The sequence below is a fragment of the Loxodonta africana genome, chromosome 1, assembly GCF_030014295.1.
Source record: "Loxodonta africana isolate mLoxAfr1 chromosome 1, mLoxAfr1.hap2, whole genome shotgun sequence".
Taxonomy (NCBI): domain Eukaryota; kingdom Metazoa; phylum Chordata; class Mammalia; order Proboscidea; family Elephantidae; genus Loxodonta; species Loxodonta africana.
The window spans coordinates 239,307,657-239,323,438 of NC_087342.1; the positions used below are offsets into that span (position 1 = coordinate 239,307,657).

At 41.3% G+C, this 15,782-nt stretch overlaps 1 protein-coding gene across 1 annotated transcript in view; it reads right to left on the bottom strand.

The window, feature by feature from the left end:
- Positions 1-15,782, bottom strand: part of SMOC2 (SPARC related modular calcium binding 2) — a gene marked incomplete at its 5' end in the record, with an annotated part of 191,831 nt that overhangs the window by 92,107 nt on the left and 83,942 nt on the right. Inside the window, one exon of the mRNA XM_064293301.1 lies at positions 3,290-3,476. Within this exon, the coding sequence (XP_064149371.1) occupies positions 3,290-3,476 (187 nt within the window). The remainder of the gene's footprint in view (positions 1-3,289; positions 3,477-15,782) is intronic.

Here is a 15,782-nt window from a genome sequence, read left to right on the forward strand (position 1 = left end):
CTGCTCCTGCCTTTTAATTAAGTGCACGCACAGCGTCTCAGTGACACTCAGGCTGTGAGCACAAGCTGCTCCTGTGCAGTCAGCTGACTTCGGTGGAGGCGTGTGAGCCCGTGTGCAGCCTGACACGTGATGTGCCCTCGCTGGCAGCACAGGAGTGTGTGCACGAGTGTTTGTGTGCGTGTGTGTGTGTGCACAGGGGTCCTGGGAAGCCCAGCCTCTGTCTGCTGAGGCATGATCAGCGACCCCTCACAGGAGGCTGTCCCCTCAGTGACGTCTAGTCCAAATCAGTGAAGATTCCAGGGCAGACCAGGAGGGAAGGATGGAAAAGCAGAAACTGCACAAGCCCTTAATGAAAACCAGGACAGCAGTGCTAGTCTACGTCCACGGCTGTGCTCTTAGACTGTAAACTAGAGAATGTTATGGATTGAATTGTGTCTCCCCAGAATATGTGCTGGGATCTGAGCCTTTAGATCTGTGGATGGGATCCCCTCTGGGAACAGGGTTTTCTTTGTTATGTTAATGCAGGCACATCAGTGTAGGCATGTCCTACACCTAACCCCTCCTAAGCTACAGGAAGAGCAGACAGACACAGAGACAGCCTGCACAAAGCAGGTGGGAAGGAGACAGATGCCACATGGAGATCACCTGGAAACCGAGGAATGCTGGGGTTACAGGAGCTGAGACAAGTACCTTCCCCCAGAGCCCACAGAGAGAGCCCTCCCCTAGAGCCGGAGCCCTGAAACTCTAACTCCTAGCCTCCTCATCTGTGAGAAAATAGATGCCTGTTCTTTAAAGCCCCCACTTGTGGTATTCCTGTTACAGCAACAATAGGAGACTAGACAGAGACCGTTTATAAGCATCTTTGAACGTTTTTTAGAGGTATTTTTTTCCTAAATTTTATTTATTTTGTTGTTGTTGAGAATATAAACAGCAAAACATACGCCAATTCAACAGTTTCTGCACGTACAATTCAGTGACACTGATTGCGTCCTTTGAGCTGCGCAAACGTTCTCATCCTCTTTTTCTGAGTTGTTTCTCTCTCAACGTAAACTCACAGCCTCCTACGATTCTTGTCTAATCTTTCCAGTTGCTGTTGTCACTTTGATCCCATGGAGATAGTTCTTAAATTACATTGATTAAGGGTAGGGTTATACAGCCAATTACTGGAATTGCTGGCAATAAGTTGCATACCAGTAAAAAGTTGGATTGGCAAAAGTTGTGTGATAGATACATCTACAAGGACAAAAACCCTGCTGCCATTGAGTCTGTCTTGACTCACAGTGACCCTATAGGACAGGGTAGATCTGCTCCATAGGATAGGATCTACAAGGCTGTGATGTTTACGGAAGCAGACTGCCACATCCTTCTCCCATGGAGTGGCTGGAAGGCTTGAATAGCTGACCTTTTGGTTAGCAGCCGAGTGCTTAACCACTGTGCCACCAAGGCTCCTCCACATACACACCTCCTTTTTGTTTGTTTGTTTTAACAGATGAGGGATTTAGGCCTTAGAGAGGGTGAATAATTTCCCCGAGTCCTTGAGGAGCAGCGGGAGTGCAGGTGGATGGGACAGACGAGACACTTCAAAATGAAGCCCTGACAAAGTGCGGGCGGAGTGCAGTCAGGAGCCACGGAAGGGGAGAGATGGGCCCTTGTGTGTCGGGTCTGCTCATCACTGAAAACCTTCACAGGTTCTTTAGGGGTAACATTCAAATGCTGAGCTCATGGTTTCAGAGCTCAAGGAGTCAGAGTCTGGCAGCTGGAGGGTATTTGCTGGCCAGGACTGTGAGGCCATCTGTAGGGACACCCGCCTCAGTGCTGGGCTACAGACTCTCACCTGCAGCTGCTCCAAGTGCAGCCTCAGGAACAAATGCCCCCACCTGAGTACACAATAAACAAGCAGGGTCTTAAAATATGCAGAAACACTGCGCCCAAGAAAGGTCTCCTAGACAACAGTACTCCCTGTACACATGCTACTGCATAAGAACCACTCCCTCCCCCCAAATTCTTATACCAAAACCTTGAGAAGATTCTGTTCTCTCCACACTGTGCAGAGCAGACTGGTTTAAGCTGGTCTCCTGTAATGCCACTGCACAAACCAAACCTCAGCCTCTGGCCCCAATCACCTCGTTTGGAATCTGACACTTGCCTGCTTCACCTGTTAGGTGCAGCACAGATGCCTGGATGTATGGAATGTGGTTGGAAGGAGTGCACGTCTGCAGCTAGGACCACGGTGTCAGGATTGGCTTTAATGCTAGATTAGTGTTAAGGATTTCCAACATGAGGCTCCTGAGGAGTCTTGGTTCATTAAACAGCTGAGAGACAGGTCCAGGTGCGCTTCATTTTGGTAAAGCACGTACTAGTTGGCCACCTGGACTCCCAGCTGCTGGAATCTGGGTTGATACCCTTCCACCTCTAAATGCCTAATAATCAGCCTCGAAAGATTCGGGAAAATAACTAGGAAGGTCAATGTGTTCATGCCTGGGGGTTAGGGGTGAAATCGGTGGTTACATTTGATAATATTTTCACTATTTATAAGCCATGTTACCTAAATCTATAAAACCAAAGATGAATCCATATAGCAAAGAGCTCAGGAACCATTTCCACTCGTGTTTATACTATTTCCACACACAAACAGCTCTTCTTCTTCGGGTGCCAGCGTGAAATCATCTGCTTTGGTCAAATACACACAAGGCATGAATGAATACATGTTTTTGTATTTCAGATCCTTGGATAACTAGTATTGCTCTTGACTTCAGTGCATTTTTCTTAAAGTGATAATTTCAAAACAAATAGCTTCATACTGTAGAAAGCCATTTTGGGAGATCAGGTCTTTCAGCTTCTTAAGCACCGGCTCCCTGTGCCAATGGCAGGTGGAAAAGTTCACTGCACTTGATGTCGTATGCGTCTTAAGTGCCCACCACAGTGTCCAGTACTAAGTGCTTTCTCAGAAACCAGTCCTGCATGAGAAATGCAAGAGACAAACACGGCCAGCCTTTCCTGCCCTCCTGTGCAGACTGTGGCTCAGTGTCAGCCCCTGGTGACCGTCACAGAAATGGTTTCCACCAGCGTCCAAATGCCCGAAGTCACGCACTTTTACCAGCCAGCCCACAAGGGAAACTGGCCATGTGGCTGTCTCTGCTGCAGGAAACGCATTTTCACTGGGGTCTTGGACCCTTAGGCCTAGGAGGCTCAGGCATCCACAGTTGGTGCAATTGTAAAGGAGGGGGTCTTCACTTGCTGATTTTCATGCCCCAAACTCTCCCACCAGTCCCCACGGTGAGGGGCTTACCTCGTAGATGTGCCAGGAATCGGGCGGCCTGTGTCCACCAGCACGCACCAGCAGTACCCGGTGGAGGGATGGCACTGCACGGGCTTGTACAGGCCACCATGTGCACACTCCGGGATCACCACATTGTCATTCTTTGGCTGCTTGGCCTCTTCCAGGGCTGACTGGTGCTCCTGATCACATGACGATGCTAGATAAAAGAAGGAAATAGAGAGTGGGTGGGTTAGCACACAGTAAGGGGTTAGACACGTGGAGCACATTCAAGGATATAAGGTAAGTGGGTTAGCACGCAGCCAGGAAGGGAGAGACATGTGGAGCTCATTGAAGGATACTAGGTGGGGGGGGTTAGCACACAGCCAGGTAAGGGGTTAGACATGTGGAGTACACTGAATGACACAAGGTGGGTGGGTTAGCACACAGCAAGGTAAGGGAGAGACATGTGCAGCACATTGAAGGACACTAGGTGGGTGGGTTAGCACACAGCAAGGTAAGGGGTTAGACATGTGGAGCATATTGAAGGATACGAGGTGGGTGGGTTAGCACACAGCCAGGTAAGGGAGAGACATGTGGAGCACACTGAAGGATACGAGGTGGATGGGCTAGCACACAGCTAGGTAAGGGGTTAGACAAGTGGAGCACATTGAAGGATACAAGATAGGTGGGTCAGCATACAACCAGGTAGACATGTAGAGCACACTGAAGGGTACCACTGGAAAGGGAAGGGAAATTGGGGTAGAGAAAGGGTTGTGGTCACCCCCAGGGGCAGAAAGGCTGACACAAGGGAGCAGAGACCAGGGTTGGGGTTCAGAAGTCCCGGCCATGCCCCATTGCCTGGTGGGCCCAAGCGCTTTTTCCTCACTCTCTGAGTGAGCTGGGTGTGGGTACTAGTACATACTCATGTTAACACATGGTGCAGCCCAAGAGTTAAAGCTGGGAGGTCAGCGTGGGCATATGATTCTCACATGGATCTGATGCCTGCTGGACGCCCTACCACCACTGGCTGGAGCAGGCCTAGATGGACAGAATCCTCCTCCGCTCCTTGGTCACACTTGTAGGCAAACCTCAAGATGTGTCCAAGGGGCCTGAGCACAAGCATGGGTGTGTCTCCCACTGCTTTTGTCATTTTGCTCCCCACCTTCCCAGCATGCTGGTCACCGTTGACCACACCCTCCCCAGAGGTACCTGGAAAATATCCACCTCCCTACCCTGAGCCTCCCAAGGGCTGGCCAAAGCTAAATCTAAGGTAATCAACCAAAAATAGCTCAAGCAGCTGATGAGGCTGCTTATGTGCAACCAAACACCTCAGGGGATTTGGTTCCTTGGTGTGGAGATTTAGGATCATGCTTTCATGGAACAACCCACTTAATTGGCCTAATAACATGTTTGGTGCTTCTGTTTTATCTCCTAGTTTGTTGCATAGTGCCTGGGGTCTTGAAAGCTTGCAGTGGCCATCCAAGGCGCAGCAATTGGTCTCTATTCACCTGGAGCAACAGGGGGATAAGGACAGTCAGGAATAGGGGGAGGATATGGAATGTGTGGCTAAGTGCCTCCATGAACAACTGCCTCCTTTGCTGTGAGACCAGAAGAACTGGATGGTGCCCAGCTACCATTACTGAACATTTTGGTCAAAGGTTCCATAGAAGAATCCTGATCAAAAGTGGGGAAGTGCAGAACAGAATTTCAAATTCTCAAGGACTCCAGATTTTCTGGAGCCACGGAGGATGGATGAATTCCTGACACTATTGCCCTGAGATAATCTTTAAACCTTAAACCAAAAATATCTTGAAGTCTTCCCAAAATCTTTGAACATTTTTATTGTCATTGGTGCTGGACAGATAACCATTTTCTACTTCTGTCAATTTTGTCACTAATTTAAATGTACGGCAATGCTAAACTAAAAGGGGCGGAAATCCTGTGAGCCGCCTGGCTATTGTTCCAGCAGATCTAGATTAGCTGGAGACAGATCCAAACCCTAACACTCTGTGGTCTGAAGAAGTAAGGATCTAGTAGGTAGAACGCAGTGATAGGTGCGAATGCTAAGCAAACTCTAGAAATGACAATGGAAATAACTTGCCTTTAATGATAACCCATTAACCCACTGGCCCCAAATTGACCCTGACTCACAGAGACCCTATAGGACAGAGCAGAGCTGCCTCACAGGGTTTCCAAGGCTGTGATCTTTACAGAAGCAGACTGCCACATCTCTCATGTGGAGAGGCTGGTGGGTTCAAACTGCCAACCTTTTGGTTCGCAGCCGAGCACTTTAACCACTGTGCCACCAGGGGACCTGACATTAACAGTAAGAAAAACATTATCTAATAAGTCTAAAAGTTATGTAACAAAATGGCTACCACTTATTTAAAGTTTTTTAAGTGCTTGCACTGAACTATATCATGTCATGGATTTTCTCATTTAATCTGCACAAAAACCCAACTCCTTTCCCCATTGGATAAATGAGAAAATTGAAGCACAGATATGTAAGACACCTTGCCCGAGGCACACAGTGTGGGGCGGACTGAGACCTCAAATCTCAGTGACGAACCTACTGTTTGTGTTTGGATGGAAGCTGCCCACCATCCGCCTAATGTTGACCAAAAAAACCAAACCAAACCCATTGCTGTCTAGTCAATTCCAACTCATAGTGACCCCATAGGGCAGAGTAGAACTGCCCCATAGGGTTTCTAAGGAACTCCTGGTAGATTTGAACTGCCGACCTTTTGGTTAGCAGCCGAGCTCTTAACCACTATGACACCAGGGTTTCCCTAATGTTGATAGGTAAATAAATAAACTCTAGTCCTGAGTTATAAGGTTATTTTTAAGAGACTTTCACCCCACCTACCACTTGGAAACTGGCATGAAATAAATTTGGCATCAATCCTTATTTTTTGGAATTGTCCAACAAGTTAGTTTCGATCACGTAAAAAAGAACTAAGGAAAATGGAGATTCAGCTAAACATTTTCAGATGCAACTGATGTCTGCTTTTGAGAGATCCTCAAAGTGGTCATCTTATTACTAACTTAAAGTAAACCCCCTGGGGAGGATCTGACCAAGTCAGTCTCCTAATCAGCCTCATGATGACAGCGCTGATTGCTTTTCAAGAGCAGGCTGCCTGGAAAACACACCGCTTACGTTAATGTGCACTTGGTCCTTGTTCAGAAACCAAACTCATGTACAGAATTTATGGTGTGATCATCTGGCCACAAAATGCTTGTCTTGCTCTATCCAAGGACATACTGTACCTATAGAAATTGTTCTGGAAAATTCTTGAGATGTCCCTTTGGGGATTTTACGTCGTCATATTTTACCATCCTTACGGTACATAATAAGCCAAATAGGATTGAGTAAATCAACCTCTTAAAAATTGCTGAGAAATTGTAAAATAGGATATTACAGCAGAGTCTAAAGAAAGTCGGTGTTTGTTTTTTATAAACATCCTGGCCTGATGAGGACTGTTAACACATGCAGTTTTATTTGGTGAACCTGGCTCCCTGCAGGGAACTCAAACTTACTGAAGAAATGCAGTGCCGTTTTCTCCTAGGAAGGGCTGCAGAAAAGTAGAAGACCTTCTGTAAACAGATGAAAGATGACCCTTGGGAATAAAGGCTACACAGAAGCACAATCTACATGTTTGGATGTGGCCCTGTACTCATGAACACATTCCCGAGTTCTCCTCTTGTGTGGGACCAGCAGGGAGAGGGGTCCCCACTTCCATGTGGGGCTGCAGTTCGGCCCCATGGAGGTAATGAGAGGGAAGAGTTTACTCATCTATGGCTCCTTCTGGCACAAAATCAGTCCTGGCTCTATAAATGACCTTAATCTTATCTGTTATGGATTGAATGTGTCATATGTCCCCCCAAGATATGTGTTGGAATCCTAACCCCTATATATGTAGACTCATAGTTCTGATTCATAGTGACCCCATAGTGGTTAACTGATCTGCTGCTAACCAAAAGGTCTGCAGTTCGAATCCACCAGCTGCTCCTTGGAAACCCTATGGGACAGTTCTGCTCTGTCCTATAGGGTGGCTATGAGTCAGAATCCACTTGATGGCAAAGGTACTGGTATGGTACTATATATGTGGACATAATTCCATTTGGGAATAGGGCCTTCTTTGTTATGTCAATGAGGCTGTATCTCTGTAGGGTGTGTCTTAAGCCAATCACTTTTGGCAACAGAAAAGAGCCATTTAGGCCCAGAAGACTAAAGGCTCAGGGTTCCTCTCCTAGTTCTTGAATTACTAGCTTGATGCACTTTACCAAGAAGCATAATCTTTCGTAGATTCCATATTCTCATCCATCTGTCCCACCTACCTCACAGGATCCCTGTGTGATGAAAGGGAATAATATGTACAACGTTACACGGTTGAGCACAAATTCAAAGGAGTATTATTGAGCAAACATTTGGCATAACCCATGACACATGGGATCACAAAGAGTAAAAGGTCCCATGAAGAAAAACAAGAGTCAAAACCCAAAATACAACTTGCATATATATTCAGTATCACATATGTAGATATCTTCTAAAACCCCAAACCATCATCAGAACGGGGCAATATTAGATTTTTCTATAACTCGTGGATTCATTAACAACCATGATTATGGTATGTTATCCTAAATATCTGGCCTACCAAGTAAAGACAGATAACAATGCCTCAAGTAACTGACAACAATGGAAATGGAACATCAGAATTAAGTCCGGAAGTCTGCATTTTTTCTGCGTGATAATAGAGTTGTCTACTCAAATTTTAAACGTATATATGCTAGTTGCCATCGAGTTAACTCTGACTTATGGTGGCCCCACATGTGCAGAGCAGAACTGCTCCATAGGGTTGCCAAGGCTGTGACCTTTAAGAAGCAGGTTATCAGGTCTTTCTTCTGAGGTGCCTCGGGTTGAGTTCAAACCGCCAAAGTTTTGACTAGTAGTCAAGAACTTAACTGTGCCACTAGGGGCTCCTTACGTATACATAATAGATTGACCTGAGGGTACTCTGAGCCCATAGGGAAATGTACTAACCCTTGAACATAATTATGACACCTGCATTGCACATTCTCCCATAGCTAATTCTCTCAAAGTTTTTGTATTTTTTGAGTTCCAAGCCACTGTGTTTGGGCTTTCCCTACTCTAAGGGCTTGTTTATGTTTATTGCTCAGATAATTTGTGCCCTGGACTATGAAGCCCATCTGGAAATTACTCTGGAAAAGTAATTAACACACTGGGAGAGACTCTGGCTCAGAATTTTTTTGTTAAAATATAGAATATGAACATAATTATAATTCCAATTTACTTCAATGATTTTTAAGATTTATAACCATATAACAACTCTTTATTTTTAGAAAGATACTTTTGTAAAGTTGGTAGAGTAACCATCAAAAGGGCATTAGTTTACTCCTCAAACTAGCAAGAGATGGCAGGGACTTATTATGTATTTGACAGTTTGTTCAAATAATCTGACAACTACAGGGAATTTTGATTACAGCAAGTGGCTTCCTGACATCTACAGACTTAAATAAAATAAAGCTTAAGTGATGATCCCATTAAATGCCTAGAGCATTTTTATAGGAAGGAATAACAAATTATATCAATCCTAAAATTATATCTTTAGATTTGGCCATATTTCAAGAAGGTTCACATTGCATATAGTAAGTTTTTTGGCTAGCTCACCTCCTTAATAGCTTTGCATTAATATTTAGAGTTTTATCATTCACCTTCTAACAGATACAGAATCCTAAAAAGATTTTAAAAAACAAAAATAGCCGACAATGTCTACTTGGCCATATCCATGTCCACTACCTCCCTCTCACAAGCAAATGCCAGGGATCCAGAGTTCTCCCGCTTTCAGCAGAACCTGTCACGAGTTCTAGTCACTTCTGCCTGGTTCCAGTTTCTCTGTTCTCTACTCTTAGTTGTCTGTCTACTTTGCCAGTGATCCTCTCCTGCTCCCAAACTCTTCACAACACGGTTGCTATTGTTGTTTTTGTTGCTGGGGACAGTGTTGCCTGCCTGGTTGGTTGATTGGTTGGTTGTTAGTGTTATTGTTATTTGTTAAGGGGTCTCATGTCCCTTTTTTCCACATACAGTCCATTCTTAGAACATTATGTTTCCCAGACATCTCAGCTTTAAAAAAAAAAAAAAAAGAAAGCAAAAAAATTTCTATTCCAGAAAGAAAGAAGAAAGACCTTTAGAGCTCTTCAGAAATTACCACAGGGAATGACAGTGTGCCCATATGTGGCCCTAATACTTCTTACCCCTTATATTTACAGTGCTTCAAATTTAATTTCATATCTACTGACAGCTTCTAAAAAAAAAATTTTTTTTTTTTTTTTTTTTTACTGACAGCTTCTATTTTCTATTTACTCCCACCCATAATCCAGAACAATATTTATAGGTGCAGCTAAAGAAAAGTCTGAACAGAAGTTATACATTATTTTTATTAGAAAAGAAGAAAGTTTTGAAATCAATGATCTAAGCTTCCACCTAAGGAAACTAGAAAAAAGAATATCAAAGTATATCCAAAACAAGTAGAAAGAAGGACACAATGAGCATTAAAACAAAACAAAAAAAAAAAACCCTTTGCCGTCAAGTCAATTCCGACTCATAGCGAACCTATAGGACAGAGTAGAGCTGCCTCATAGAATTTCCAAGGAGCACCTGGTGGATTCAAACTGCCGACCTTTTGGTTAGCAGCCATGGTTCTTAACAATTATGCCATCGGGGTTTCCATAATGAGTATAGAAACTGAAATCAAAGAAAGAGAAAATAGACAAACAGGAAGAAAACAAATGAAACCAAAATTTGTTTCTTTGAATAGACGAAAAACACTGATAAAGCCCTAACTGAGCTGATGCGAGAGACAGAGGTATTACCTAAAATCAGGAATGAAAGAGGGAAGATCATCGTACATCCTATGGAAAGTAAGGGGAAATTCTGCATTATGAGCAGCTTTATGCCAAAATATTGAAGAATTTGTATGAAGTGGAAAAAAAATTCCTTGAGAAACACAAATTAGTGAAAGAAATAGAAAATCTAAGTAGCCCTATATATTCCTTAGAGAACTTTAATTCACAATTAAAAATTTGTCCACAAAGAAAACTTCAGGCTCAGATGGCTTATTGATGAGTTACATGATCATTTAAGAAATAACACTGATCTTTTAAAAAAATTTTTTTATTGTACTTTAAGTGAAAGTTTACAAATCAAGTCAGTCTCTCATACAAAAATTTATATACACCTTGGTATATACTCCTACTTGCTCTCCCCCTAATGAGACAGCACACTCCTTCCGTCCACTCTCTTTTTGTGTCCATTCCGCCAGCTTCTAACCCCCTCTACCCTCTCAACTCCCCTCCAGATAGGAGATGCCAACATAGTCTTAAGTGCCTACTTGATCCAAGAAGCTCATTCTTCACCAGCATCTTTTTCTATCCCATTGTCCAGTTCAATCCTTGTCTGAAAAATTGGCTTTGGAAATGGTTCCTGTCCTGGGATAACAGAAGGTCTGGGGACCATGACCACTGGGGTCCTTCTAGTCTCAGTCAGACCATTAAGTCTGCTCTTTTTACAAGAATTTGGGGTCTGCATCCCACTGTTCTCCTGCTCCCTCAGGGGTTCTCTGTTGTGTTCCCTGTCAGGGGAGTCATCGGTTGTAACCGGGCACCATCTAGTTCTTCTGGTCTCAGGATGATGTAGTCTCTGGTTTATGTGGCCCTTTCTGTCTCTCGGGCTCGTAATTACCTTGTATCCTTGGTGTTCTTCATTCTCCTTTGCTCCGGTGGGCTGAAACAAATTGATGTATCTTAGATGGCCGTATGCTAGCATTTAAGACCCCAGATGCTGCTCTCCAAAGTGGGATGCAGAATGTTTTCTTAATAGATTTTATTATTTTTATATTTCTTACAGATTTTATTATTTTTATTATTATGACCTCAACTGTTGTGTGTTCTCTTTCCCTTCACCTAAAGTACTTCTTATCTACTAATTAGTGAATACCCTCTCCCTCCCCCCTCCGTCCCGCCTTGTAACCATCAAAGAAAATTTTTTTCTCTTTTTAAACTATTTCTTGAATTCTTATAATAGTGGTCTTATACAATATTTGTCCTTTTGCAACTGACTAATTTCACTCAGCATAATGCCTTCTAGATTCCTCCACGTTATGAAATGTTTCACATATTCGGCACTGTGCTTTATCGATGCATAGCATTCCCTTGTGTGAATATACCATAATTTATTTATCCATTCATCTGTTGATGGGCACCTTGTTTACTTCTATTTTTTGCTATTGCAAACAGTGCTACAATGAACATGGGTGTGCATATATCTTTTCGTGTAAAGGCTCTTATTTCTCTAGGATATATTCCAAGGAGTGGGATTGCCAGATCCCATGATAGTTCTATTTCTAGCTTTTTAAGGAAGTGCCAAATCGATTTCCAAAGTGGTTGTACCATTTTACATTCCCACCAGCAATGTATAGGTGTTCCAGTCTCTCCATAACCTCTCCAACATTTACTATTTTCTGTTTTTTGGATTAATGCCTGCCTTGTTGGAGTGAGATGGAATCTCATTGTAGTTTTGGTTTGCATTTGGCTAATGGCTAATGATCGTGAGCATTTCCTCATGTCCCTGTTAGCTACCTGAACATCTTCTTTGGTGAAGTGCCTCTTCACACCCTTTGCCATTTTTTAATTGGGTTATTTGTCTTTTCAGAATTGAGTTTTTGTGGTATCATGTAGATTTTAGAGATCAGGAGCTGATCGGAAATGTCATAACTAAAAACTTTTTCCCAGTCTGTAGGTAATCTTTTTGCTCTTTTGGTGAAGTCCTTGGATGAGCGTAGGTGTCTGATTTTTAAAAGCTCCCAGTTATATAGTTTTTCTTCTGCATTGTTAGTAATGCTTAGTATACTGTTTACGCCATGTATTAGGGCTCTTGATGTTGTCTCTATTTTTTCTTCCAAGATCTTTATCCTTTTACATTTTATATTTAGGTCTTTGATCCGTTTAGAGTTACTTTTTGTGCATGTGTGAGGTATGGGTCTTGTTTCATTTTTTTTTGCAGATGGATATCCAGTTATGCCAGCACCATTTGTTAAAAAGACTGTCTTTTCCTAATATAACTGATTTGGGGCCTTTGTCAAATATCAACTGTTCATATGTGGATGGATTTATGTCTGGAATCTCAATTCTGTTCCATTGGTCTATGTATCTGTTGTTGTACTACTACCAGGCTGTTTTGACTACTGTGGCAGTGTAATAGGTTCTAAAATCAGGTAGAGTGAGGCCTCCCACTTTGTTGTTCTTTTTCAGTGATGCTTTACTTATCTGGGGCCTCTTTCCCTTCCATATGAAGTTGGTGATTTGTTTCTCCATCTCATTAAAAAACATCACTGGAATTTCGATCGGTATTGCATTAAATCCATAGATCGCTTTTGGCAGAATAGATATTTTTCAGTGTTAAGTCTTCCAATCCATGAGCAAGGTATGTTTTTCCACTTATGTAGGTCTCTTTTTGGTTTCTTGCAGAAGTTTTTTGTAGTTTTCTTTGTATAAGTCTTTTACGTCTCTGGTAAGATTTACTCCTAAGTATCTTATCTTCTTGTGGGCCAATGTAAATTGTATTGATTTGATTTTCTCCTCGATGTTCTTTTTGTTGGTAAAGAGAAATCCAACAGATTTTTGTATGTTTATCTTGTATCCGGATAGTCTGCTGAACTCTTCTATTAGTTTCAGTAGTTTTCTGGAGGATTCCTTAGGGTTTTTCCGTGTATAAGATCCTGTCATCTGCAAATAGAGATAATTTTACTTCTTCCTTGCCAATCTGGATGCCCTTTATTTCTTTATCTTGGCTAATTGCTCGGCTAGGACCTCCAGCACAATGTTGAACGAGAGTGGTGATAAAGGGCATCCTTGTCTAGTTCCTGATCTCAAAGGGAATGCTTTCAGGCTCTCTCCATTTGGGATGATGTTGGCTATTATGTTAAGGAATTTTCCTTCTATTCCTATTTGGCTGAGCGTTTTTATCATGAATAGGTGTTGAGCTTTATGAAATGCCTTTTCTGCATCAATTGATAAAATCATGTGATTCTTGTCTTTTGTTTTATTTATATGATGGATTACATTAATTGTTTTTGTAATGTTGAACCATCCCTGCATACCTGGTATGAATCCCACTTGGTCATGGTGAATTATCATTCTTTATTTATTTTTTGATATGTTGTTGAATTCTATTGGCTAAAATTTTGTTGAGGATTTTTGCATCTAAGTTCATGAGGGATATAGGTCTGTAATTTTCTTTTTTTTTTTTTCTTTCTTTACGTGGTTTTGTTATCAGAGATATGCTGGCTTCATAAAATGAGTTTGGGAGTATCCCATCTTTTTCTATGCTCCAAAATGCCTTTAGTAATAATGGTGTTAACTCTTCTCTGAAAGTTTGGTAGAACTCTGCAGTGAGGACTTGAGGGCCAGGGCTTTTTTCTGTTGGGAGTTTTTTGATTACCTTTTCAGTCTCTTCTTTCATTATGGGTCTATTTAGCTGTTCTACCTCTGTTTGTGTTAGTTTAGGTAGGTAGTGTGTTTCTAGGAATTCATCCATTTCTCTAGGTTTTCAAATTTGTTAGAGTACAATTTTTCATGGTAATATGATATGATTCTTTTAATTTCAGTTGGGTCTGTTGTAATACTCCCATCTCATTTCTTATTCCGGTTATTTGCTTGCTCTCCTCTTTTTATTTTGTCAGTTTGGCCAATGGTTTATCAATTTTGTTGAGTTTTTCCAAGAACCAGCTTTTGGTCTTGTTAATTCTTTCAATTGTTTTTCTGTTTTCTATTTCATTTAGTTCAGCTCTAATTTTTATTATTTGTTTTCTTCTGGTGCCTAAGGGTTTCTTTTGCTGCTGTCTTTGTATTTGTTCAAGTTGTAGGGATAATTCTTTGATTTTGGCCTTTTCTTTTTTGTCTGTGTGCATTTATTGATATAAATTGACCTCTGAGCACTGCTTCCACTGTGTCCCAAAGGTTCTGATAAGAAGTGTTTTCATTCTTATTGGATTCTATGAGTTTCTTTATTCCATCCTTAATGTCTTCTATAATTGTCTTTTTTGAGCAGAGTATTGTTCTGTTTCCAAGTGTTTGATTTCTTTTCCCTGTTTTTTCTGTTACTGATTTCTACTTTTATGGCCTCATGATCAGAGAAGATGGTTTGTAATATTTCAATGTTTTGGATTCTGCTAAGGCTTGCTTTATGACATAACATGTGGTCTATTCTAGAGAATGTTCCATGTGCACTAGAAAAGAAAGTCACTTGGTTGCTGTTGGGTGGAGTGCTCTGTATATGTCTATGAGGTCAAGTTGGTTGATTGCGGCATTTAGATCTTCCGTGTCTTTACTGAGCTTCTTTCTAGATGTCTTGTCCTTCACCAAAAGTGGTGTGTTGAAATCTCCTATTATTGTGGAGCTGCCTATCTCACTTTTCAGTCCTGATAGAGTTTGTTTTATGAATCTTGCAGTCCTGTCACTGGGTGCATAAATATTTAATATGGTTATATCCTCCTGGTTTATTGTCTCTTTAATCATTATATAGTATCCTTCCTTATCCTTTATGATGGATTTAACTTTAAAGTCTATTTTGTCAGGAATTAATATTGCCACTCCTGCTCTTTTTTGATTGTTGTTTGCTTGATATATTTTTTTCCATCCTTTGAGTTTTAGTTTGTTTGTGTCTCTAAGTCTAAGGTGTGTCTCTTGTAGGCAGCATATAGACGGATCTTGTTTTTTAATCCATTCTGCCACTTTCTGTCTATTGGTGCAATTAGCCCATTTACATTCAGCGTAATTACAAATAGGTTTGAATTTAGTGCTGTCATTTTGATGTCTTTTTTTGTGTGTCGTTGACAGTTTCTTTTTCCCACTTAATTTTTTGAACTGAGTAGATTAACTTTATATATTGTCTTTTCCTGATATTCACTGTTGTTGATTTTGTTTCTGCTGAGTTTCTATTTTTTCTTGTATTTTATTTTGATGTGTGGGACAGTTTGTCTCCTTTGTGGTTACCTTATTATTTACCCCTATTTTTCTAAATTTAAACCTAACTTTTACTTCTTTGTATCACCTTGTCTTCCTCTCCATATGAAAGATCTATGACTACATTTCTTAGCCCCTCTTTATTGTTTTAATGTTGTCTTCTTTTACATAATAACATCACTGTTTCCCTGTTTTGAGCTTTTTTATCTTCATTTATTTTTGTGATTTCCCTGTAGGTTGACATCTGATTGCTCTACCCAATGTTCTAGTCTTGAGTTGATACCTGATATTATTGATTTTCTAACCAAAGAACTCCTTTTATATTTCTTATAGTTTTGGTTTGGTTTTTAGGAATTCCCTAAACTTCTGTTTTTCTGGAAATATCTTAATTTCACCTTCATATTTGAGAGACAATTTTGCTGGATATGTGATTCTTGGCTGGTAGTTTTTTTCCTTCAATTTTTTATATGTCATCCCATTGCCT